At 42.3% G+C, this 23284-nt stretch overlaps 3 protein-coding genes across 4 annotated transcripts; 2 read left to right on the forward strand and 1 right to left on the reverse strand.

The window, feature by feature from the left end:
* LOC8079530 (polyadenylate-binding protein-interacting protein 9) lies at positions 2265 to 6163 on the forward strand. Its single transcript, XM_002454918.2, has 10 exons — positions 2265 to 2920; positions 3831 to 3944; positions 4035 to 4079; positions 4270 to 4342; positions 4429 to 4541; positions 4638 to 4697; positions 4861 to 4908; positions 5024 to 5092; positions 5637 to 5698; positions 5815 to 6163. Exons 1-10 carry the CDS (start codon positions 2666 to 2668, stop codon positions 5870 to 5872), a joined length of 897 nt encoding a protein of 298 aa, XP_002454963.1. The 5' UTR covers positions 2265 to 2665; the 3' UTR covers positions 5873 to 6163.
* On the forward strand, positions 8621 to 12896 carry LOC110434196 (DNA repair protein RAD51 homolog 3). 2 transcript variants are annotated; one of them, XM_021457995.1, is made up of 9 exons: positions 8621 to 8770; positions 8837 to 8971; positions 9480 to 9602; positions 9925 to 9958; positions 10027 to 10097; positions 10178 to 10404; positions 10624 to 10755; positions 10851 to 10917; positions 12103 to 12896. In XM_021457995.1, exons 2-9 carry the CDS (start codon positions 8956 to 8958, stop codon positions 12279 to 12281), a joined length of 849 nt encoding a protein of 282 aa, XP_021313670.1. In that variant the 5' UTR covers positions 8621 to 8770; positions 8837 to 8955; the 3' UTR covers positions 12282 to 12896. The 2 variants fall into 2 exon arrangements, with proteins under 2 accessions (XP_021313670.1, XP_021313671.1); XM_021457996.1 differs by lacking the exon at positions 8837 to 8971 and having other exon boundaries at positions 8646 to 8770.
* LOC8081425 (dol-P-Man:Man(6)GlcNAc(2)-PP-Dol alpha-1,2-mannosyltransferase) lies at positions 14111 to 19603 on the reverse strand. The gene is made up of 10 exons (XM_002457107.2): positions 19196 to 19603; positions 17322 to 17409; positions 17058 to 17217; positions 16728 to 16948; positions 16359 to 16654; positions 15577 to 15688; positions 15354 to 15492; positions 14911 to 15107; positions 14737 to 14826; positions 14111 to 14649 (listed from the first exon to the last, which is right to left on the reverse strand). The coding sequence occupies exons 1-10, from the start codon at positions 19474 to 19476 to the stop codon at positions 14509 to 14511; spliced, it is 1725 nt and encodes a 574-aa protein (XP_002457152.1). The 5' UTR covers positions 19477 to 19603; the 3' UTR covers positions 14111 to 14508.

Below are 23284 nucleotides of genomic sequence, written 5' to 3' on the forward strand. Positions count from 1 at the left end.
CGAAGATCACGGGAGGATCAAACACGGTCAGGGTTTGGGATTATAGGGATAATTGATTCAATTGGAGAGGACCAAAAGTGCCGTGACTGAATCCACCATATGACCGATTCAAAATTCTTTAATCCTGATCTTTAATCTCTATTGCGCATAATAATGTGTGTTTACTTTAAGCCTGAAAGTTGGTACCTAACATTTCACTTCACTACATAGTTAAATCCACATAAGTGCTTGGTCTCTTGGATCAAGCCATACAGTACGTTTTACCCTTAAAAAAAGGAATAGAAAAATACATCTGGTTGTTCAAGCGTAATCATCAGGAGATTCAGGTTGGACAGATATGAGCATTTATTTTTTCACACGTGTCTAATTGTTATTCTTTTGCTTATCCTGTTCATGGCTGTCTCTGTATACACATCAGATTAGACCTGCATCCAACTTTTCATGCTTTTGTTGCAACATGTTTTGACGAGGTAATATATAAAAAAAATCTACTATTTGATGGTTCTACTGAAACCACTGCTACCTGTATCCTGTGAGCGGTGAGCCTGAAAATATGGGTCCACACTAGGGAAGTTTGCTCAATGACTGCATACGGCCGCCTCTGATCAAGTGGCGAAACTGACCAAATTTCTCATACCGCAGATAAATTATAGAAGATAAAAGGTTTCCTGTCTTCTTCTGCTTTTTTTTGCACAAAGAGCTAACACCGGTACTTAATCATTTCATTCTTTCATAGCTCATCTCAACATAGAATGAAATCAATTAGTTGGATTTAGGTATTTGTCTTCTATATAAAAAGGAGAGGGGCTTAAATTCTTGCAGGTGTTGCTATCTTTGAATATAGTTGTTTGAGATCTCTAGCGGTTAAAACTCCATTTAGCTACTCCCCTTATAGGTCATTTTTGTTTTTCTAGGAGATATCTTTTGCTATATATTTGGAAAAAGAAAAAAAATGACATTTAATTTATACTCCCTCCGTCCTAAAATATTTATTATTTTTATTTCTGAGAAATAACTTTGATAAAATATATTAAAATTGTTAATATTAATAATATATAATTGGTATTATTGGAATATCTTTAAATATAGTTTTTCTAATAAATTTAATTGGGGATACAAATGGGACAAAGGGAGTATGAGATAGAGTAGTGAATTAGTGATTAAAGCCTCATTTTGATCTACTTAGCTAACAATTAACCATTTTAGTCAGAAGAAACCAGCTAATAGCTAATTGTTAGCTAGATAGTAGGTAAGAAATTACTTTTATTAGCTAGATAGTAGGTAAAAACATTAGCTGACTGTTAGCTTAGGATCCGGTCAACTGATTTCTAGCAGCTAACTATTATTTAACCTTTATTCAATAAGGGCCTCTTTGGAACACATGATATTTAGAACATAGGAACGTGAAAAACATAATATTAGAGTTACATGTCACTTGTAATCCAATAGGAATTGAAACACAGGGAATTCTATAACAGAGCATTTGAATACAACACCGAAAAACACACAGACAAGAGGATAGACACAAATGAAAAATTCAGCTGCAAACTCTAAATAGGTTTAATTTTGAGAGCTGACGGGTACTACGACCTTGTTTAGTTCTAAAAAAATCTAAAATTTTTTAGATTTCTTATCACATTGAACTTTAAGACACATGTATAAAATATTAAACATAGATAAAATAGAAAATTAATTATACAGTTTATCTTTAATTTGTGGGATGAATTTTTGAGGCTATAGTTAATTTATAATTAAATAATATTTAGTATCAAATACTAACAAAAGTGCTATAATATCTATTTTCCTGTAAATTTTGGAACAACAAGGCCGTACATACGAGGCCTTGTTTAGTTCACCCCGAAATCTAAAAACTTTTCAAGATTCCCCGTCACATCGAATCTTAGAACATATGCATAAAGCATTAGATATAGATGTAAACAAAAACTAATTACACAGTTTGTCTTTAAATCGCGAGATGAATCTTTTGAGCCTAGTTATTCTATGATTGGATAATATTTGACATAAATAAACGAAAGTGCTACAGTATCAAAATCCGAAATCTTTTCGGAACTAAACAAGGCCCGAGTATGGATAGAGAGATGCACAAGAGCAGACGCCTGATCAGAAGTGTCGTTTACCGTCAAGCAATGGTTCCGGATGCCCGTGCTGCTACGCACGTGCTTCACGCCTCCCCGTGCAGTGCAGTGCAGTGCAGAGACCATTAGACCATGCCCACGCGGAACCCGATCGGGCGAGCCCAACCCGCACGCCGGCTATTTCTCCTCCTCCCCCTCTCCACTCTCCAGTTTCCGTTTCGCTTCCTCGCGATACTCTCGCATACATTTCCCACCCCGGAAATGGCCACAACCCCTTGAGGCAAGCAGTAGAACCCACCCGCGGCTCGCTCCAGCAGCCCCCCCCCATCGACGCCGTTGGCGAGCGAGCGCACAGGCGCGCGTCGCACCACGTCAGCCACCCACCCACCACCGTCCTCAGCTCCGGTGTGCAGAGCCGTTCCGCTGGATGGCCTCGCGCCAGTAGAATCCGTCCGGCACTTTCTACCCCACCCCCACCCCACCTAACCGGCCGCGGCCGGGTTTGACCGAGATCGGCAGGCGGCCGCCGGCGTCTGGCTCGATCGATCCGCCTCGTCTCAGTCCTAGGTATGGCGGCGGTGGCGGAGGGATCGGCATCTGCGGCGGCGAAGGAGGTGGAGTACCAGGCGGGCGTGCAGAAGCTGGTGGACCTGCTGTCCAAGCTCAACCCGGCCGCCAAGGAGTTCGTCCCCTCCGCGGCCGCGTCGCCGCCCAAGAAGGCGCTGTCGGCGGATGCGCCGGTGTTCGATTACCGCTCCATCGGAGGCGGGAATGGGGCCACCGACGCTGCCTTTTACGTCGGGTTTGGGAACCAGCACCGCAGGGTATAATTCCTGACCCTGATTTTGGTCTACACTTGGTTCTTCATCGGAGAGCGGGGCGTTTGGATCGGCGCTGTGGCTGGGTTTGTGTGTAGGATTCGATTGCTTTTCTCGCCAGTTGTTTGGTAAAGTTTGGGTTTTTTCCTTTCTTCTTCTCTTTGTGTTGAATTGCGTTACCGGTTGATCGTTTCCGTAGTGCGGTGGTTGGCGTTACTCGTTGGGGAAAGGTTTGCGCTCCTTCTTTTGATGTAAAGGTTTGATCTCGACGAGGTGCCACTCCGTTAGTGGGACTGATGATGCACTATCTAAGCAATCCTGTTCTTTTAGGTTGATCTGTGTTTTTATGTGTGCTTGATAGGACAGTGATTGTATTTTTAATCTGGTGCCGATTCATTTGATTTGATTAATATTGTGGTGGTGTCAAATCTTACTGATTTAATTTTTAGTTGAAATCACCTGTTTTTGGGAATGTTTTCTCTATTTCCGCAGATGTTTGCTTTATCAGAATTTTATCCTACAAGGTCCGTTTGCACTCAATAGTAGCAATCGTACGCAGGTGTGGGCATTTGGAAGGAACCGATATATTTTTAACTATAGAACCATAAACATTTTTCCATACTATATTTGTCATGGTCATGGGAGTACCTCATTGACCCATTCACTGTCCTGCAATTATGTCATTCAATACCCATACTGAACCTTTAGACAAAATGTTATGGCACTAAACTTTTCCAGTCTTTGATCAATGTGGTATTTAGTTTTTCAACTATGTTATACTTTCCCCAGGATTGCTTCTTTGTTTGGTTATTTAATTGCCTTGGACGGTATTAGATGATCAGATGTTTGCAAGTGCTAATATTGGACGAGATGACCCCGTTGAAAAGTATGATGCAAGTGTTTTTTTCATCTTCAGAGGGGGAATGGATACATCAACCAAGGAAGGAGGAGGACAAATGATAGGGTGAGGCGTGCAGAGAGAGAGGACAGCATTAGGCGAACTGTTTATGTCTCTGAACTTGACCATACTGTGAGTAGTTGATGGTTGCCTCAGCACCATTACTATATACTAAATACTCTTGAGTTGTTATAAGATCTAATGATGTTGACCATCTGTTAGGTGACAGAGGAGAGACTTGCTGATATCTTTGCTACCTGTGGGCAAGTAAGTTATTTCATCTGAAAAAGACTGATTTTTACTTGTACTGCTCATGCGATATTTCACCGCTTTATTGCTTGTGCTGATCAACTGAAGTTATAAAGCAGTCTATTAAGTGATCATGTTTACTGTTTTATTCTGTCAACATGATCAAGAATGTTTTTTTCCCTAAATCCTAACAAACTTTCTCCCTTAGGTTGTTGATTGCAGAATTTGTGGTGATCCCCACTCAGTTCTTAGGTTTGCATTTATTGAGTTCTCTGATGAAGGTATTACATATTGACCTACTACTCAGATGCCTTTTTTTTTTCTGTAATCAAACTTCTTTTGATGAAGAGTTCTGTTTGCTATGTAGAGGGCGCGAGAACTGCACTTAACCTTGGAGGCACAATTTTTGGTTTCTACCCTGTTAGAGTTTTGCCTTCAAAGACAGCTATCTTACCTGTTAATCCAAAGTTTCTTCCCAGGGTGAGCTGTCTTGCACTTGTTTCATGCCCTCATACCATTAAGTATTCTACTATTCCACAGTATGCTAATACTGGTGGTGTTGGGTTTGTCCTGTAGACGGAAGATGAGAAGGAAATGGTCATGCGAACTGTCTATTGTACAAACATAGATAAGATGGTACCATTTCTTTTCTATGCCATAAAGCTTAGTGCTTTTCACTTATTAGTTTTTTCATTGATGCTTCATATTTTATGGTCCTAGATCTTTGGGGTGCAAGTTTCTGAAGCTAACACTATCAAATTAGATGCTCGGTGATCTCATTTGCCTCTTCATCGTGTAGGTTACTCAATTAGATGTAAAGAAATTCTTTGAAGAACTTTGTGGTGAGGTGAGCATTGGACTATGTGGTTTGCCAAATCCACCATCAAATATACTGTTTCTTAAGAATAATAATATCTGTGATATGTTATATAATTTTCCTGCAAAATATATTTCCTCTGCAGGTCTCTCGGTTGAGACTTCTAGGGGATAATGTACATTCCACAAGGATTGCTTTTGTTGAGTTTGTCCATGTAAGAACAAAACGTTTTTATTTTCTGCACTGGTTAGCTTCTATTTTTATTGTTAAAGAACGTTATAATGCCTACCTACATTTAATTTACTAGCAAGTGATGTTTGCTGGTTAAATCCTCGATCATAACGAACTAGTTTAATTAGTCTATTTTGCATAACATTTTTAGCATCAGAATACGGTGCCACTCATGTCACTAGTAAGCTCTTGCTATGATGCTATCCTAAATTGAGCATGCTGCATATTGCGCTTGTGCAGGAGCTATGTTTGATACAATCAACTTGTGCATGTTTGGTAATTTCTTAATAGCATATGAGTGAAAGGTTCTTGTGATACATTCACTTCAATGATTAGTGACAATAAGTTGATAAGTTTGTAAAAACAATTGAGATTCTTTTTACAGTGCTTCTTGCTTTTTCTCTAATTGTATATGACCTGCAACATGATTGCGCTCATACATGCATGTGTTATATTTTGTTCCTTTCATATTGAGTATCCCCTTAAGATGGAGATTTTGATTGTAACTATTGAGCTCTCAATCACAGGCTGAGGGTGCCATCATGGCTCTGAATTGCAGCGGGATGATTTTGGGAACTCTGCCTGTCAGGCATGACCTCCCACCACCCACCTCTTCTATTTCTGTTTATTTATTTATGGGTTATCTAGACTAAAAAATTGAACATTTGGTATTTGCTAATGCTGATGGCACTGTGGAATGTTCAGGGTGAGCCCTTCTAAGACTCCGGTGAAGCCACGTGTAAATCGAGTGGGACCTAACTGACTCTGCGTAAGCTGAACTGGATTTGTTCACGGGAAGGCATCGCCATAAGATGAAGGCTTCCGCGGTCCAGTGCATCATGATGCATTTGCTTACATCCTTACAAACATTCTCTTTGTACCCTTTTGCAAACCTGCTGGAAGGGAACTGGTTAGATCAGGCCCTTTTATAGCCAACATTCGGTTCTCTTGTTTCATTCGGCATGATGGAACCATTGAGAATGACTATTCGGCAATCAGCCATCAACGTAACTTATGTTAATGCTGTTAGACTAATTGGTATTTTGATGCCTTACATGTGAATCATCACAGTTACTAGGCCTTGTTCGGATGCAAATCAATCCAAGGGGGTTGGAGGGGATTGAGGGGGTTTAAATCCCTAGCAAGTCAAAATAGTCCCGTCCAACCTCCATGGAATGGGGAATGACCGAACAAGTGGTATCCTGAATTCCTTGCACGCAGGCATTCCAAAGTTTTTTCTTTGGTCCCTAGGCTGTGTCAAACTAACGGTTTTCCCCCGCAATTGCACACTAGTATCAAGGATCCAAACATGTTTGTACCAACCACCGTAGTGTTATCCCAGGAATAAATGATTGCAACGCCGAGTTACCTGTCCTCATCTACGAAGGAAAAATCCCAAATGGCAATTTATGTTGAAATTCTCAACGGGCTTCCGCCGCTTCTCAACATAGCTGTTAAAATCTGTAATTTTGCAGTGTGTTTATACGGCTTTACGATCTTAACTAACAGGTTTGATTCCATGATTCTAATCAGTATTGATTTAAATTAGAATCCCGCTTGGCTGAAAAGTCACAGGCCATATCAACAACCTGATTCACCAAGTGAGAATGATACGATGTACGAGTAACAACATACATATACATAATTCATATGCCACTTAATCCCATATATTTTTTCATTTTTATATAAATTTGTTTTAATTTGTTAGATTCATAATTTTTTCTATACACTTAAATATAATAAAAATAATATATCTAGAAAAGTCAAGTCTTATGATTCTTTTCAAGTGAGAATTATACGACATACAAGTAGGAATGGCAACTCGAACCGGAAATGCAAACTCAACCCGAAACCACTCCGAACATTACACGAAACCACTCCGAACACCAATTTAAACCCGATTGGTTCTCTGAAACCCACCACTGTATGGCCAAAAAAAAAAAGAATTTCTAGCAACACATACATGATACATTTTCTATATTCACATTTATAAATAAGAGGCAATAAACAATACATAATTTCATAACTCAGCTTAGAACAAACGTAATGGTTTACATAAAAAATTTATTAATAAAACACATGAGTTTTTATTCAATTAGAATCGCAATGCTAACAGTACATAATGGTTATGAATTACTCTGTTACTAAGTACGGAGTAATTCATATGATCAGTTAATGGCGTAGAAGTCTTTCAAAGAGAAAAATTAACTGCGTAAAGAACGCATCAAATTCACAAGGCAAGGAGATCTTCAAGGCCAGCCAGTTGGTTGAATGACTTCTCCGCAGCCACAGCGCTCGCGTCGCCATCTCCGGCGACCTCGCTCGGCGCCACTGCCTTCTTCCCGCACTGGTGCCTCCTGCACTGGCACGATCGCGTGCTCACCGCGCTCCCGAGCCGCACCAGCGGCTCGCTCGCGCCTCCTTCCTCCTTCGCCACCACGACGGCGCCTCCCCTCCCGCCGCCGCCGCCGCTCATCCACGCCTCGCATAGCGCCTCCTCGTGACCGTCCGCGCCGCAGAACGAGCACCTTACCACGGCGGGTGTAGCGGGAGCGGGGGCGGGGGCGCAGGCCGCCTTCGCCACGCGCCACGCTTCGCGCACGCCCTCGGCGCGCTCCCAGATCAGGGCCAGCGCCACCGCGTCGTCCAGCGCCTTGGGATGCTGCGGCGCCACACAGTCCCTGAACTCGGCGAGGAGGCCGTCGACGAAGGCGGCCTTCGACAGCGCATCGGAGACGTCGACGCCGACACCCGAGCACCGCCGGAGGACCCCCTGCAGGCGGAGGTGGTACCGGTTGATGGCCTCGCCGGGTCCTTGACTCAGGGCCGCGAGCTCGGCGCGCGCGCGGTCCGCGGCGCCCGGCGGGCGGAAGAAGTCGAGGAAGGCGGCGCGTACGGCGTCCCACGGCGGGGTCAGCGAGTCGTCGTCGGCGCCGGAGACCCTGAGGTCGTACCACAGCGCGGCGTCGCCGTCGAGTGACGCCGGGAAGATGCGGGCCGCGGCTGCCGGGGTCGCGGCGCCGTTGGCGCGGCGGACGCGGTCGAAGCGGGCGATGTGGGCGTCGGGGCACTCGCCGGGGTCGCCGCGGAAGACGGGGAGAGGCGCGACCGCGACGTAGGAGCCCATGCCGTCCCCGTCGTCGTAGCCGTAGGGGACGGGGAGGACGGACGGTTGCTCCAAGAATGAAGCGGCGGCGTAAGAAGGGCTGAGTTCTTGGGAAGTTTCGTCGATGGAGGAAGGGGTTGGTGAACGGTGGCGGAAGAAGTGTCGCCGGCGGCGCACAGGCGTGCCGTGGCCGGAGGTGGAGGGATCAGCGGATGCCCGGCCCATGGCTGTGCGGGATCCGGTGCCTGCGTGCTTGCGCGCGCGAAGGAGAAGGACAGGGGCGTTGGGGCAGTTCCAAAATTTTGTACTTGTGCCGTTTCGCGTGGAGCCGTGGACGCAGTGGCGGAGCTACAGGGTGGTCCCTGTGGGCCGTGGACTACCCTGCGTTTCGGCCCAATTAACAGAGGCCCATAGGATCCAGATTCCGAAAACTACTCGGACGTCTGCCTCTCTCGCCCCCTCTCGCTCTCCGACGACTGGTGGGCCACCGCCGCCGCCCTAAGGCAGGCGCTGAGGCTTTAGTTGGTCTCTTGGCCGGCGACGAGCAACCACCAGGTACTCCCACCGCTTCTCTTCCTTCCCTTCAAGCTGAGCACCGAAACCCTAACCGAAACTATTTAGGTATTTGATCGACAAGCCTCCTAACTTCGAAGTTTTTGCAAAAAGTATTGGTGTGCACCCATGTCTCTTTACTGGATCCGCCCCTGATTCAGCACCACTAACTCCAAGTGGCGATCACCATGGCAGAGCAATCTGGCAAGTTTCTTCTCGGCTGACATTGCATTCTCGTCTTTTGCTTGTATGTTGTGGACATCTTTGGTAAAGTTCTAAAATCTATGCTTGTTGAACTAGTCAATTAGTTTTATTGTGGCTTAGTTTTAGACTTTGCATATGATCTACGCTTTCAAGTAGTAAAGGTTATGAATCAATTAGTAATGGTTATCAGGTTATGCCAAGGTTCTGTTTTGCAAAAATAGCTAAATGGCTTACTGCAGCTATCTCCGGCTATAGCTGCACTTAGCTGTTGTGGAGGACAACAGCTAAGAGGCTTAGCCAGAGATTTAAAACCTTGGTATATACATTATCTATATCATAATCCATACCCACTAATATCGAATTTTGGCGAAAGAGATATTGTGTACACCTGTGTCCTAAACTGTGTCCCGCCCTTGTGCTGCTGACTTTTGCTGCTTTATTTGATGTTCTGAAGGTTCTAGAAATGGACCACAACAGAAGTCCGTATAATGATGCTGTTACATTTCAGGGGCCCAGAATGCTTGGGATATGCTATCTGATGAGCAGTCACAGAAACACATCACTACTGGTGCTGGTGACCTCAATGACATACTTGGTGGCGGGATTCACTGCAAAGAAGTTACTGAGATCGGTTAGTTTACTTTCTAATACTGTTCCTAGCGAAGGGTCAAATAGGAGCTATACGGAAATTTTTTAATCAATTAGCTAGATATATGTAACCTGTGGTTCTTTGTTTGCTTCATGTTTACTAGTGATGATCTCTCAAACTTTTGTGCTATTCTGAAGAATCATAGAGCTTAGTGTGTCTCTTGTTTTATCATGCTTCGCTCCTCGCATTCAGAGATCAGAAAATGCCCTTAATTTCCCTCTATCAAGTAGTTTACATAATTTTGGTTCTCTCAGCTGATGTATCTGAAGCAACTGACCTAATGCGCAACTTTTATTTTATTCAGGTGGTGTCCCAGGGGTTGGTAAAACTCAACTGGGGTATGTTGTGCTTACTAATCAATACAAGTACAGCAGATCTCCCTACTAAATACGTACTTTTTCTTCAGGATTCAACTAGCAATCAATGTACAAATCCCAGTGGAATATGGTGGCCTTGGTGGGAAAGCAGTTTATATCGGTAAATAGCTTCACACAGGAATACATGTCATCTAGTGCTTTACTGAGAAAGCCTAATAGCAATGGTCTTCATCATAATAGATACAGAAGGAAGTTTCATGGTTGAACGTGTCTACCAGATTGCTGAAGGGTGTATCAGGGACATACTGGAGCACTTTCCGCACAGCCATGAGAAGTCCTCTTCTGGCAAAAAACAATTACAGCCTGAGCATTTCCTGGCGGACATCTATTACTTCCGAATATGCAGTTACACCGAACAAATTGCAGTCATAAACTACCTGGAAAAGTTCCTCGGAGAGCATAAAGATGTGAGTTTCTTCAACAGTTGACTTCTCAAGTCTAACTTTAATACAACTAATTTCTGTTGTGTTGTCAATCTTTTTTATCTAGATATTTTACTCTTTCTTTTGCAGTCAGGACAATATAATGTACACTAGTTTTTGCTCTCCCAGTTCTTTTTCTTTGTTTGCAATGCACAACAACTGACCTAGTGTTCAAAAGTAAAGATTTGGCTATCTACTTCGCAGGTGCGTATTGTTATCATTGATAGTGTTACTTTCCACTTTCGACAAGATTTTGAAGATCTAGCATTGAGGACCAGAGTGCTAAGTGGATTATCATTGAAGTTAATGAAGATTGCAAAGACATATAACCTGGCAGTAAGTTACGCTCTCATGCGTATGTAGGGTATTAATTCTGATCATATGTTACCTATTTGATGAGACTAACATATTTATCTTGTTCTGCTGAGCAGGTTGTCTTGTTGAACCAAGTCACTACTAAATTTACTGAAGGGTCATTTCAATTAACTCTTGCTCTAGGTCAGTTTTGTGTCATACAAGTATAATCCTTGATTCCTTATTCATCTTTGAATCAGCACTGGATGCTTGTGGTCTTTATTGTTCACAGATCAGCAGGAAATTAGCAATAATAATTTCCTAATTATGTGCTTATGTTATCAAGGTTGCCTTTCTGTTCTAGTGCTGGGCACACACTTCCAGTGACTAAGTCAAAACGGCTGAAATGCATATGGGCAAGCTTTTAATAACTGCAGCCAAAACTTTGGTACCATGATAATGTAGGGTGGATGAAATTATCTAGGCAAATTGTACAGTAAAATCTGAAAATATTATTGTGTTTTTTGTATAATTGTAGATATCTAATGTACATAACTTTCAATCTATGCTGCAATCTTGTGGCTCCACCTCCACTACAATTGGTGCCACAAGCTGCGCCAAACCTTTTGCACCAGCCAAACACCAGAGGCCCCCTTCTTAAAAAATTCTTCTAAGAACAACTTGGACACTTGGTGCAGCACCATTAAAAACACACTCATTTCTATGTCGCTTAATCATCCATGCTCCCAAGGAGATCAACGAGTTTACTCCACTTTTTCAATGTCCTGGAATTAAAGTATTAATCCAAAGCCACCAATCACGGGATGCCTCATCCCCGTCTCATGGTGAGAGGTCCGGTGACAGATAGGCGCAAGAGTAAATACCAAACTTGTCTAGAGAAGACACAGTATGTCAAAATTTGTTGAATTGTCTCCTGCTCTTGATCACATAAAGGGCACTGATTTGGATGAGGCAGCCCTCTGTGGGCAAGTCTATCAGCAGTCCAACACCTATTATGAGCGGCTAGCCATAGGAAAATTTGACATTTCTTAGGTGCCCATGATTCCCAAATAAGCTCCTATAGGGGAATGGAGGTTCCATGATCTCTTTTCAATCATTCATATTTATATCCATGTTCTGTTTTATAAGAAACTGGGCTAAGTTCCGATAAACTGATAAACTGGTCATAGTTTTGACACTGTCCAAGTTATGACAGCAGCTACAAATTTTCCTCCAGTGGGGTTGGATACTTGGACGGATGCTTGGCCAAAAAAGAGGGGGGGGGGGGGGGGGGTCAAGTAGATGGGTGACGGTTTCTTCTGAATATTTCATTGGCACTGGACACTTGGACCGATTATTCCAAGATAAGATAATTACCTTGTTATGCAGGTGACAGCTGGTCCCACTCATGCACGAACCGGCTGATTTTGTACTGGAATGGGAACGAACGATGCGCACACCTTGATAAGTCTCCTTCACTTCCAGTAGCCTCAGCACCGTATGCAGTGACAGGCAAAGGGATTAGAGATGCTGTGAGTCCAAACCACAAACGAGCCCGAGTAACGTAGCATTCTTGGTGTCAAGCACTTGTATCTCCACTATGCTCTTGCAGCTTTCTTCACCATGGATCTTTGGGGCAAGTTAGGTGAGACTGGAGAATCATACTACTTTGCTGATTCTCAATTGCTTTGTGCCGTTAGCTACAAACCGACCATAGAGAAGTAGATGCAACAGAACAGGCTACTATAGTGTTTTGTATCTGAACATGTGGCACATCTTGCATTCAGTAATAAGCCTATAGCAACTGGCTTATATGTGCTTCTCTGTTCACCGATCAGCAAATCAACATTGTTATTAGAGAAAAACAGCTGCAGGGTGGAAATTGGCATGGATAACAGTTAACAGGACATGTGTGGAAGAATGTTCTAAAGTGTAGAATATGATGGACTGTTGCCCAGTTCCCTATTTTTCATTGCTTTATGATTTGTGGGCATATCAAGATTGTTTGTTGCCTGCGCATGGAAACCATTGCAGAATCCATGGTAAGTCTCGTTAATGTTCCAGATCCAAGTGTAGTACTCTTGTTCGTGCTTTTGAATCTTTTTTAGTATAGAATTTTTCTTCTGTGCATGACACTGCTGCCATACTTACAGAACAGTTCTTGCCAGACATTTTTAGTGTCATATTTGTTGAGAGCATTAACAATTTCTGTCATTTACCTTCAGATCCAGAATTACTTTTGTTTTCTGCTGGAATGCTGTTTGCTATCAACATGAAGCCCTGTACACATTCTGCTGCTGTGGTTAACTGTTCTTATCTGCTACATTTTGCATGTGTGAATGCTGCAATTTTTCAGTGTGAAACTGAATATGGATACGTAGTGCATGTGTGAATGCTGCATTTTTTTGTGTGTGTGAAGCCGATCAGTTGCCTAGTGCCTGAGAGCATCTCCAAGAATTAGCCAAAAAGGATATTTAAATTTAGTGATTTAGCTATTCTCCAAAATGAATCTCACCTTAAAAAGATACACTACTTCAACCGACTTTCTAAAAATTGAGACTCCAAATTTAAACTTACCACGTCACCGGATCCTTTGTCTTCGGATGCATCCTGATCCCGTAGCTGGCCGTACGCTGACTTGTGGATCATCGCATAGACCTCGCCGACGCCTGGAACTCAGGTTCAGCAGCAGCCCAGGCATCATCGTGCACGTTCAGCAGGCCACACACGGTGTACCCGCGGTCTAGTGTAATTAAATAAAATAAATGAAAAAAAATATAAAAAAATATATATATTAGTTCATTTAAGAACCGCGGGTACATCCCCATCCTTAGCGAGACCACAATTTCAGGGATAGCTAGCTAGCAAATTTGGAGAGCCATCTACAGCCATATTTACATTTACAAAACGATTTAACTAGTCTCTTGAAGATGCTTTGAGTGCTGTCAATTTTTTACATGTGAAAACTCATATATTCAGCTACACACGCACATATATGAAAGCACAACAATATCACATGGCTACATAGTAATACGGCACATTTGATCACAACATAGTGCAAGGATTAAATGCTAAAACTAGTATATGAAACGGAGACCCGTTTTATTCTTAATGTCATGTCCTGAAAACTATGGACATGAAACCTCCCACCATACTGGCCTGAGTGGCAACGATTTTGAAGAAAACAGCGAGGGGGAAGGTTGCTAGGATGGACCGTGCGCCCGTGCCCTTTCCGTCCCTGGACCCTGTCGTGCCCGTTGGCCCATTCACCAGGACACCAGGTCTTGGTTACACTTCAGAGCATATTTGTGGAACGACCTTTACCTCTGACCTAGGCTTGAGGCATTTTTACCGTAGCAAAAAAAAAATCAATCAATCAATCAATATAATAAAAAAGTATAAATCTCAATGATGTTGGTTCCATGAATTAATCGCTAATCCATCAGTCTGTCATGGGCCTTGATTTAACAAACAATCCAAACAAGTTACAACTGGCAAAAACAGCAGTTTCAGAACACAACTGACCAGCGCCCGCAAACATGATTCTCCTCGAACATCACTACATCAGCAGTTCACAACTCTCGTCCTCGTCAAGGGGCTAATTCAGTTATACAGCTCGTAATCTGGTTCTGTATTGTATGGTGGGACGATCAGTGGGAGAAAATCGGGTTCACCATTACCCACTAGGAAAACCCATTCGGATCAGAAAACCTATATCAGTCAAATTTAATGAGCTGTTTGGTAAAATAAATCACGTGATTAAGCTCATTGAAGCAAACCCCACACGCCTCTTGATCACGCATGGTCAGGATGCAACCTCCTCAGTAGCTTGTACAGGCCGAACACGTTGTTTTGTTGCCATCGGTATGGTATGAAGAAGGACCGGTATAGTGCAGGGGAAAGCTCTCTATCCAGGAACTGTAGTGCGGCCAGTGCCTGCAGTTTGCAAAGATTTGTCAGACTGTGAAAACAGAATTAGTAGGATCCTGTGAATTTATATACAAATTATGTGGGTTCATCTACCTCCCACTTTGACAAGTCACTCCCGCGTGAGGGATAAGGCCGTCTTAGATCAAGTTCCACCAGTAAGGTACATGCTCCGATGTCTTTAAGCTGCACCGAAAAAATAACAACAGGTTGCACTCAGTGTACTATTAGAAGATTGCATTGTTGAAGTTCAGTAAGAAAGGAAACTACATATTGCCCTTCAGCAGCCTTGTTCTTGTTATTGAAGTATGACGGAGCTGCAGTTGTTCCACCCAGGGTCTCATTGAAGGGAAATGGAAGCAATCCACGGAAGCCATCATCTATCCACCGAACTTCACTGATATAGGAGGGTATGAAGAACGATGATGGATAGCGATGCCACTCACTTCCAACACAGAGAATAGACCCTGTAAACAGACAGCTACACAAATTTAGCTACCAACAATTCCTTCAAGCATCATTCTTTCTGATGGTATATCTGTTTAAGTCAATTTTGCATCTTCATTTATATAAGTTAACAAGAAAAATGGAATCAATGACATAAGACAATACTCTAGGTCTCTGGCATGTCTAGCATGACAGGTGTAATACTATATCATACTAAGCAAGAACATAACCATTTGCCATGGCAGGTATAGGTTGCAGAGTTTTACCGGGCCCAGTGTCATCATGATGTTCTAGATGCTGATAGATCTGCAGGGGAGCACCATATCCATTTAACATGGAAAATGTTCGGCTGTGGGAAGCACACAAAATGAAACCAAGGATCAAAGGACGCAGACCCTTCGCTATCTGTCACAAGAATTGTGAAACAACTTTACAACCATTCTGAGTTAATAAATAAGGTGTGAATGTCATTCAAGTCTCCAAGCTAACCTTTTCAAAAATAGACTGATCAGATGAATATTTGTCATGGAAAAGATCAGGTAAGCTATCAATAACAGCTGCGGCAGCAACACATATCAATGTGTAAATTGGATAGAGAAACCTGCACGGACAGATAAGGCCAGTCAGCCTCAGTATGTTCCATCTGTATACAAGGAAAAATTCTTCAAAAGTGAGTTGTTCTTTTCATACCCTATTACAACATACTATTTTTCATACAATGGTGAGGACTACAGAAAACCTGGCCATTACTCTTAGCATTATTCAGTAGCAATAACTAGTCAAAACGGTTGCAACATAGTACAAAGGATACATGGCTGATTTGGTTATAATTTAGTCTAATTTAAGTGGATTTCAAGGCTATCCTATTAGAAATGCTGTGAATTCAATTTATTGGTGGAACTTGCCAACAGCAACACAAGTAAGCTGAACAAATCAGCAACTTAGAAAATGTAGGTTTAAACAAAATACAAGGCACCTCATTTTTGTGTTTAAAGTCTAATCTAAAAAATCAAACTGGTTAGCTCAGGGAAATAATGGAGTCTAAGGGATACCAGAGACAGAGATAATGCCAAGTGCTCCAGATAGATCAAATTAAATTAGCCATATGCTAGGTTCATAGGTAGACAGAAATTACATTTCTAGCCTCTATATAATCTTCATGCAGGAAGATGTTCTGCAGAAAAGACAAAAGAAGACTTTTTTCCTATATTTTATTCCAATGTTCGTGTGTTCAACTGATCATATGTGCATATTGCGAAATTCCTTCTTACCTTTCTTCTTTGTGTGCCTGCAAAGACATGAAAGCCAACCAGATATAGACAGGAGAGACAACTATCAGTAGATCAGGAGCATATTTCTTTCTTGCAAATGGTACAACCACCAAGAAAAGAAGAGCCAGGATGAAGGCAAAATTGAAATTATTGAATCCATTCCTGAAGTAAAATGAAAGCCCCTCGGTTCCATACAAGTGACTTTCACCACCACCAAGAACGTTATATTTCAGAAGATTAAACACCGAGAATGTCAGTCGACCATAGCAGTAGTAATCAGCAACAAACGAAAGAACCTAGCACAAACTTGTAATGATCAGTGGAACTCATAAATATGGTAAAAACTGAAAATGTGAGGGATTTACTTACAAGAAAGCACAGTGAAGTAAAAAATCCAGATAGAAAAACCCTTCTAAAAGATCCTCTAATTAGAGAATAAACAGTAACAGGGAGGAAAACCAAAATTGAGAAAGGCCAACCAAGGATCACTCCAGCAGCTGCAACTGAGACTGCACCAGCATATTTCTCAAGAAGGAAGAGTGCAGATGAAAGTGTTACTGCATACATGGAGAATGAACTTGGCAAGAAACCTGGAACAGAGTATAAATATGATTAAGGTAGAACACAGTTGGAGCAATCACACATCTGCAATATAATTTCCAAACGACAACAGAAAACTGAATTTACAAAGATACATACTGGTACTGGCAAAGAAGCAACCGCTGGATAAGCATAGCATTGCAAGAACATAACAAGCAAGTCGCTTCCCATATCTTCTTGAAAGAGCAACCACCAGAACAGTTTCGGTAATAGTTGAAATGAGACCAAGAAAGATTCTCAATGAGTAGAACACACGAACCTTCACAACAGAATAGGTGAGATATCATTAGTAAGCACAAATAGGTAAAGAGATAGCCACCATATAAGGATGTGAAGAAACCAAAGGAGTAAGAGACTACGAACCTTATTCTCACCAAAGATCAGTGAAGCAGGCCCAGCTACAAGAGCGTGAAAAAAAAGGTACAAATATGACCGAAGAGCAAAATCAGAACTGCAATAGACATTTTTGCAGAAAGTCAAAATCAAACAACAAAGCCTTTTAGTCTCAAGTTAAAGTCGATGTCCTATTTACTAACCTTTTATGCCATGAAGAACATAATATACAAAAAAATCATTGCAGACAAATTATGTTATTTAATGGGTTTAGTTTCCCTAAAAGGCTGATGGAGTCTTCCAGGATGCTATGAAGAAAACATCAAATCAAGATGCTATCACACAATACTTGCAAGCTGAATTAATTTGGAAGTAAAAACCTATGTCAACATTCAACATAAGGTAGCTAAGCATATATATAGAATAAACTGCTTAGTCCTAAGATGTGGAGGAAAAAACAAAGAATACTTATTAATTTGAAAAACTGTTTCAGTAACAGTTACAGAAGATATGCAGCTGTCTTATATATAGCTATATCACTCTTCCAATCCAAATGACACGAATATAACAATCACCATATTGGCGCGAACTAAAACGAGCCTCGTTACTTCCAGAAATGCTATTGAATATCATAATACACTGTTTCCAGCAGATACTCAAACAGGATACAGAGTAAGAGTATGTGAACATAAAACACAGAAGACCTTCCACAATGAAATATCATTACTATATATAAAACTATGAAAGTATATACTAGCATAAGTGGCATGATTAAATAAATAATCTATGGTAGCTCAATCCAAATTTAAGTCATCATGGTACAATTGCACCAAATGTGACTCTTTGACTGTTCTAAACGAATAACGATGGCATAGGTAGGTGGCAATCAGAAGCAAGGCAGTACAGTGAAGCCTAGGCAGGCCAGGCAGCCTATTTTGAAACAATTAGTGACAATAGTACTGAAGTTATCTCTGGTGTGCAAATCTACATTACTTCCTAAGCATCAACCATTGACATCATTAAAAATATTCAATTCTCAGGGGGAGGGGGGATCGTAGCTCCACCACTGCTTGATTGTAAACAAAATAGATACAAATATTAACAGCCTACCTTAATTTCAGAACGGTCGCGTTGTAAACTTGCCCAGCCCCAAACCTCACCACCATCACTGGTAGAACCCCCACCCCCTTTCCCCAAGGAAAAAAAAAACAGTCATACACCAGCAACAGACAATGCAGAAACTCCCACTGCTTCACCAATCCCTCAAAATCGTAAACAGTGTGTTTTTTTCCCACCTTGGACTTGTTTGGATGTAGTTGTATCCACCTTAATCCATGTGTGTTGAAGTGGATTGGGTTGAAACTTAGCTTAATTTCGAGCCCAATCCACTCCAGTACATGAGGAATTTGAGGATTGAGGTGTGCATTGGGGTGAAAACTCCAATACATGTGGATAGGCATGGATTAGAGTGCAGCCAAACAAGGCCTTAGGGTTTGTTTGTCTACACTGAATTACTCCCGATCCATGTGGATTGGAGTGGGACATGAACTAATTTTCCACCTCAATACCTCCCAATACCATGGATTGATTCCAAACAAGCCCTTAAACATTGAAATCATTCAAGTAATAAATCTACAACTCCCAAGCCAAGCCATCCTGTGTGTAACCTGCAACCACCCAATCGCACAACCTAAAGCAAAACACTTATAATGACAGTGTAGATCTTCACAACCGCTCAAACCAATCAGGATTGCTTCCAAGCTCCCCGAGGAACCCTCTCCAGTCCAAATCAGAGCACATGTCTAAACTCTCATCCCCTTCCAATACGCACAGGAGTATCAAACAGCCGGAATGGCTGACACAGGTAGGGTTTATCATTTATGGGGTGAGCTCGGAGAGGTTACCTGTACTCCCAGGTCTGAAAGCCGGAGCGGTAGAGGAGGAAGTGGAGGGGCTCCCAGTAGTTGAAAACCTCGTCGCAGTCATGGATCAGGTTGGAGGACGCGCTCATGTGGCGGAGGAGCCCGAGCGCCAGGAACGGGAGGAACCACTTGATACCCTCGTCCTCACCGTCCCCGTCGCCGCCGGGCCGCCGCCTCCTGTCCTTGGCGTCCTTAGCGTACCCATCGTCGGTCGGTGGAGACGCCGCCGTGGCACGACGCTGGCGCGCCGACGAGAGCGACATGGCCGGAACCCGAGGCGATGGGTTTGAAGGTTTGGTCTAGAAGCTTCTGGATGTTTGGAGCTACGGGGATTTGGGTCTGTCCAGTGCCTGTTTGCCCTCCCCCTCTTTGCTCGCGCGAAGGAAAGCATAATTACAGATGGGTCCCTTAGTAGCTTTTACCTTTTTAGAAAGGAAAAAAAGTCCCTCGAGCCTCATTACTTCACACTTTGAAAAATTTGTACCCATTCCGCCACTCCTCTCCTCTTTTTGGTTATCTTCCATTTGAAAACTTCACCCATCCATCTTTGGGTTAAAAGTGTGAAACTTCGATCATAAGCAAACATTGGTTCGGTAGTCACATACTCACATCACACATCGAACTTTGAAGAAGGCCTTGTTTTAGTTCCAAGGTTTTCGGAACGGTAGCACTTTCGTTTTTATTTGATAAACATTATCTAATTATGGAGTAACTAGGTTTAAAAGATTCATCTCGTGATTTATAAGTAAACTGTGTAATTAGTTTTTATTTTTATTTATATTTAATACTCCATACATGTGTCGCAAGATTTAATGTGACGGGAAATCTTAAAAATATTTTGGTTTTTGAGGTGAACTAAACAAAGCGGAAGCTTATAAAGTTTACTGTAAGGAAGGATTTTCAGCTTAAGGTACAGGCTTCGTTAGAATGTGCATGTACATCTCAATTCATATGTGGTAAAGTAGGTTGGAGTTAAATTAAACTAAGTTTCATTTCAATCCACTCTAACACATATAGATTGAAGTTAATACATATACATTCAAACAAGACCTAAAGCCGCATACATGGTAAGAGCATCACCAATGTATATCACGTACTCCCTCCGTCCCAAAAAGAGTGTTGTTTTAGGTTTTTGTGCCACAAGTGTGACTCGATTTATAGAAAATATATGCAATATTTATATCTCTAAATAAATTTGTTAAAAAACTAGACTTAAAGATCTTTCCAATGATACTAATTATGTACTATAAATAATAATATTTTTTACTATATATTTAATTAAATTTATTTCTCGGAAAGCGAAAACGACACTTATTTTGACACGGAGGGAGTATATGCGGTAGAAAGGTGGACCCAAAAAACAGCAGTAGTAGTAATTCCTCCTACTCCACAATGTACATCAGGTAAGAAGGTGGGTCCAGCGATTGAAAAATCAGTAAGGCCAGTCTCAATGGGGGTTTCACTAGGATGTCATGCACATTTATTAGAGCGTCATGTCAGCAAACTGCACTTTTTGCATGAAACGACGAGGAGAGAGAAGGAAGTAGTTTCACCATGGTGAAACTCCACTGGCGTTGTTTCCCACACGGTGAAACAGGATGAAATTCCCATTGAGGAATAAATCGTTTCACCATGTCATCCAATCATTTTGCAGTAATTAAATGCTTTGCCCAGCCTAGGAAACATCAAGGTGAAACTCATACATTGTTGAGTTTGTTTCATTGTTTGTTTCATTAATGCTCTATCAGCAGATTTATTTTGGAAACAGTGCATTGACTGGGCTAATCCAACTCCAACCTTCTCCTGCGCTCATCGGTTGTCAGACAAGGACATCAAAAAAAGAATCTTTAATTTATCTTATCGGTAATAGCGTTGCTTCCAATATCAATTATTACTTGCTATTCTTCTACTCTTCACAATGTATCTTACCGGTTGTAAGGTTTTACTACCCTTTTCTTACCTTTCATTGTGGATGCCCTAATAAAATGACCGTTAGCATTTTAGTGGTGATTTTCGATGGCTCCTGCATGTTTAGATATGTGCAAAAGTTCTTCAGCTCCTTTCAAAATAAACTAGATAAAAGGAGGAGCCCTCAAAGCCAATATTTTAAGGCTTGACGGAGAATGGCTAACAAGACCTTATATGTCACACAATGAGTTTGAGCAACATGCTTGGTAGGAATTCTATTTCTTAAATATCTTTGAATATATCAATTTTGATCGCACGATGGTGAGTGCCAAGTGACGGTGACACTTAGAGGCATCCATCCTATCCTATTGTACATTACTGGTTTTCTTTATGTGAGAACCCTACCTATTTATGGACCGGCTATGATAGCACATTTGACATTGTGACCTTTTTAAAGACATCGTCGCAGGAATCTAGCATCGCGCCCAGCATCCATCTATTGACAATGGTGTCATTTGCAATCTATAAGAAGTCAGAGCTGCTACCTTAATGTGACGGCGAGCTATGCAATAATGGCTCGACACCATGCTTATTGGTGGTGGTTAGCAAAGATAACTTTTGTGGTAGTTTTCATCTTCTCTGTCGTTTTTTGGATCTAGCGGCACCTTGTATATGATAGAGGTCTGTCCATGAAATAAGACCTATTGTGTACCTACGTTGAAATCGGCAAGGTTGACAATGATAAGACATGACGAGTTTCATGGAACATAGTTATCAACTTGTGAAGGTTGATAGCTATATGTAGAGGTGCTTGGCCTAGTTGTAGATAGTAGTTTTATGTTTTTAATTTTCCTCTTTTTTCTCAGAATTTTCTCATAAACTGTGTCAATTATGTCCTTAATAATGTACGCTAAATAAAAGTTTCAGATCTTAAAAAAAAGAACAAGAAGTTTGTTCGCTCGTGCTTGTCTTTTTCAAACTTGGCTTTTACTTCAATTGCCAATATGTTGTCGCTTATACTGAATTTCTTAGCTTCTAATAGGCATCCGCATTGCATTCTGCTGATTCATGATTATATATGACGCGCTTTAAGGTCTGTTGCTTGTAATTTTTCAGGTGTTTGGTAAAGCAGAAGGTGAAGCCCGTGGTTAAGGATTAATCCGGGCCTCTGGGTGTGGCAAAGCCAGCAACAGTTGTCTTAAGGCCTCAGCGTCATTACTCAAAATGAAACATGCTTATTATGCAACACCGAAAGTCATGACCAATGCAACGCATGTCAGTTGCCAAGCAGTCCTCATCCGTCGGTCGAACCAAAGTACTTCTCCACATTTTAACCATCCTTTTTATTCAGAAAAAAAAAAAGAGCTTGCAAATCATAGCTCACTCGCACAAGAATACACATACACACGCTCCTACTACAGGATCGCAAAACCGGCGACGCAGCTGGCGCAGTCAGCCGGTGCTCTGCACGCCGGCAGCGATGCCGTTCATGCTGACCGGGTGAGGATGAGCGGCTGCTCGGGTTCAGCTCCATCAGCACCTCCGCCGTGGACGTCGAACATTCAGAATAGATCGAGATTGAGAGAACTGGATGAGCGGGGCGTCGTAGGGGAGGGGAGGGGAGGCACTCGTCGACGACGCCAATGCACTTGAGCACCGTGTCGACGCGGCGGAGGTTGGTGTCGTCGAAAAAATAGCTCATCCTCGCCCGCATCTTGTCCTGCGGCGTCGGCTGCGTCCGCCGGATCTCGTCCGTCCTGAACGCCGCAAGAATCTGCAAGAAGTCGGTTCAGGCGCCCTGTCGCGTCGCGGTTTGCATCATCCATCGTCTGATGACGCAGAACATGCATGTGGCAAAAAGAAAACGGCACCGCTTGGTTAAGGCGCCAGCGATCGTCTCCGCTGTGGCTAAGGGCTAAGGCGGTCTAGAGGAGGCAAAGCTGGATCCATATCAATATCATACGTGCCATACAAACGTTCGGTGGACGTGGACGTTTGTCGTGATCGTCGTGTGAAGATTATATGTCCACAGTATTTTTCCTTTCACAATAAATTAATGAACAATATTTTCTATGCCCTAGTAAAAACTGAAGAGTGTCCAGAAACCAGTCTTCCTTTGGCTCTTACAACTTTTGGGTGCATCTTGCCTTGCCCGGTTGTCCC

Source organism: Sorghum bicolor, chromosome 3, assembly GCF_000003195.3.
Source record: "Sorghum bicolor cultivar BTx623 chromosome 3, Sorghum_bicolor_NCBIv3, whole genome shotgun sequence".
Classification (NCBI taxonomy): Eukaryota; Viridiplantae; Streptophyta; class Magnoliopsida; order Poales; family Poaceae; genus Sorghum; species Sorghum bicolor.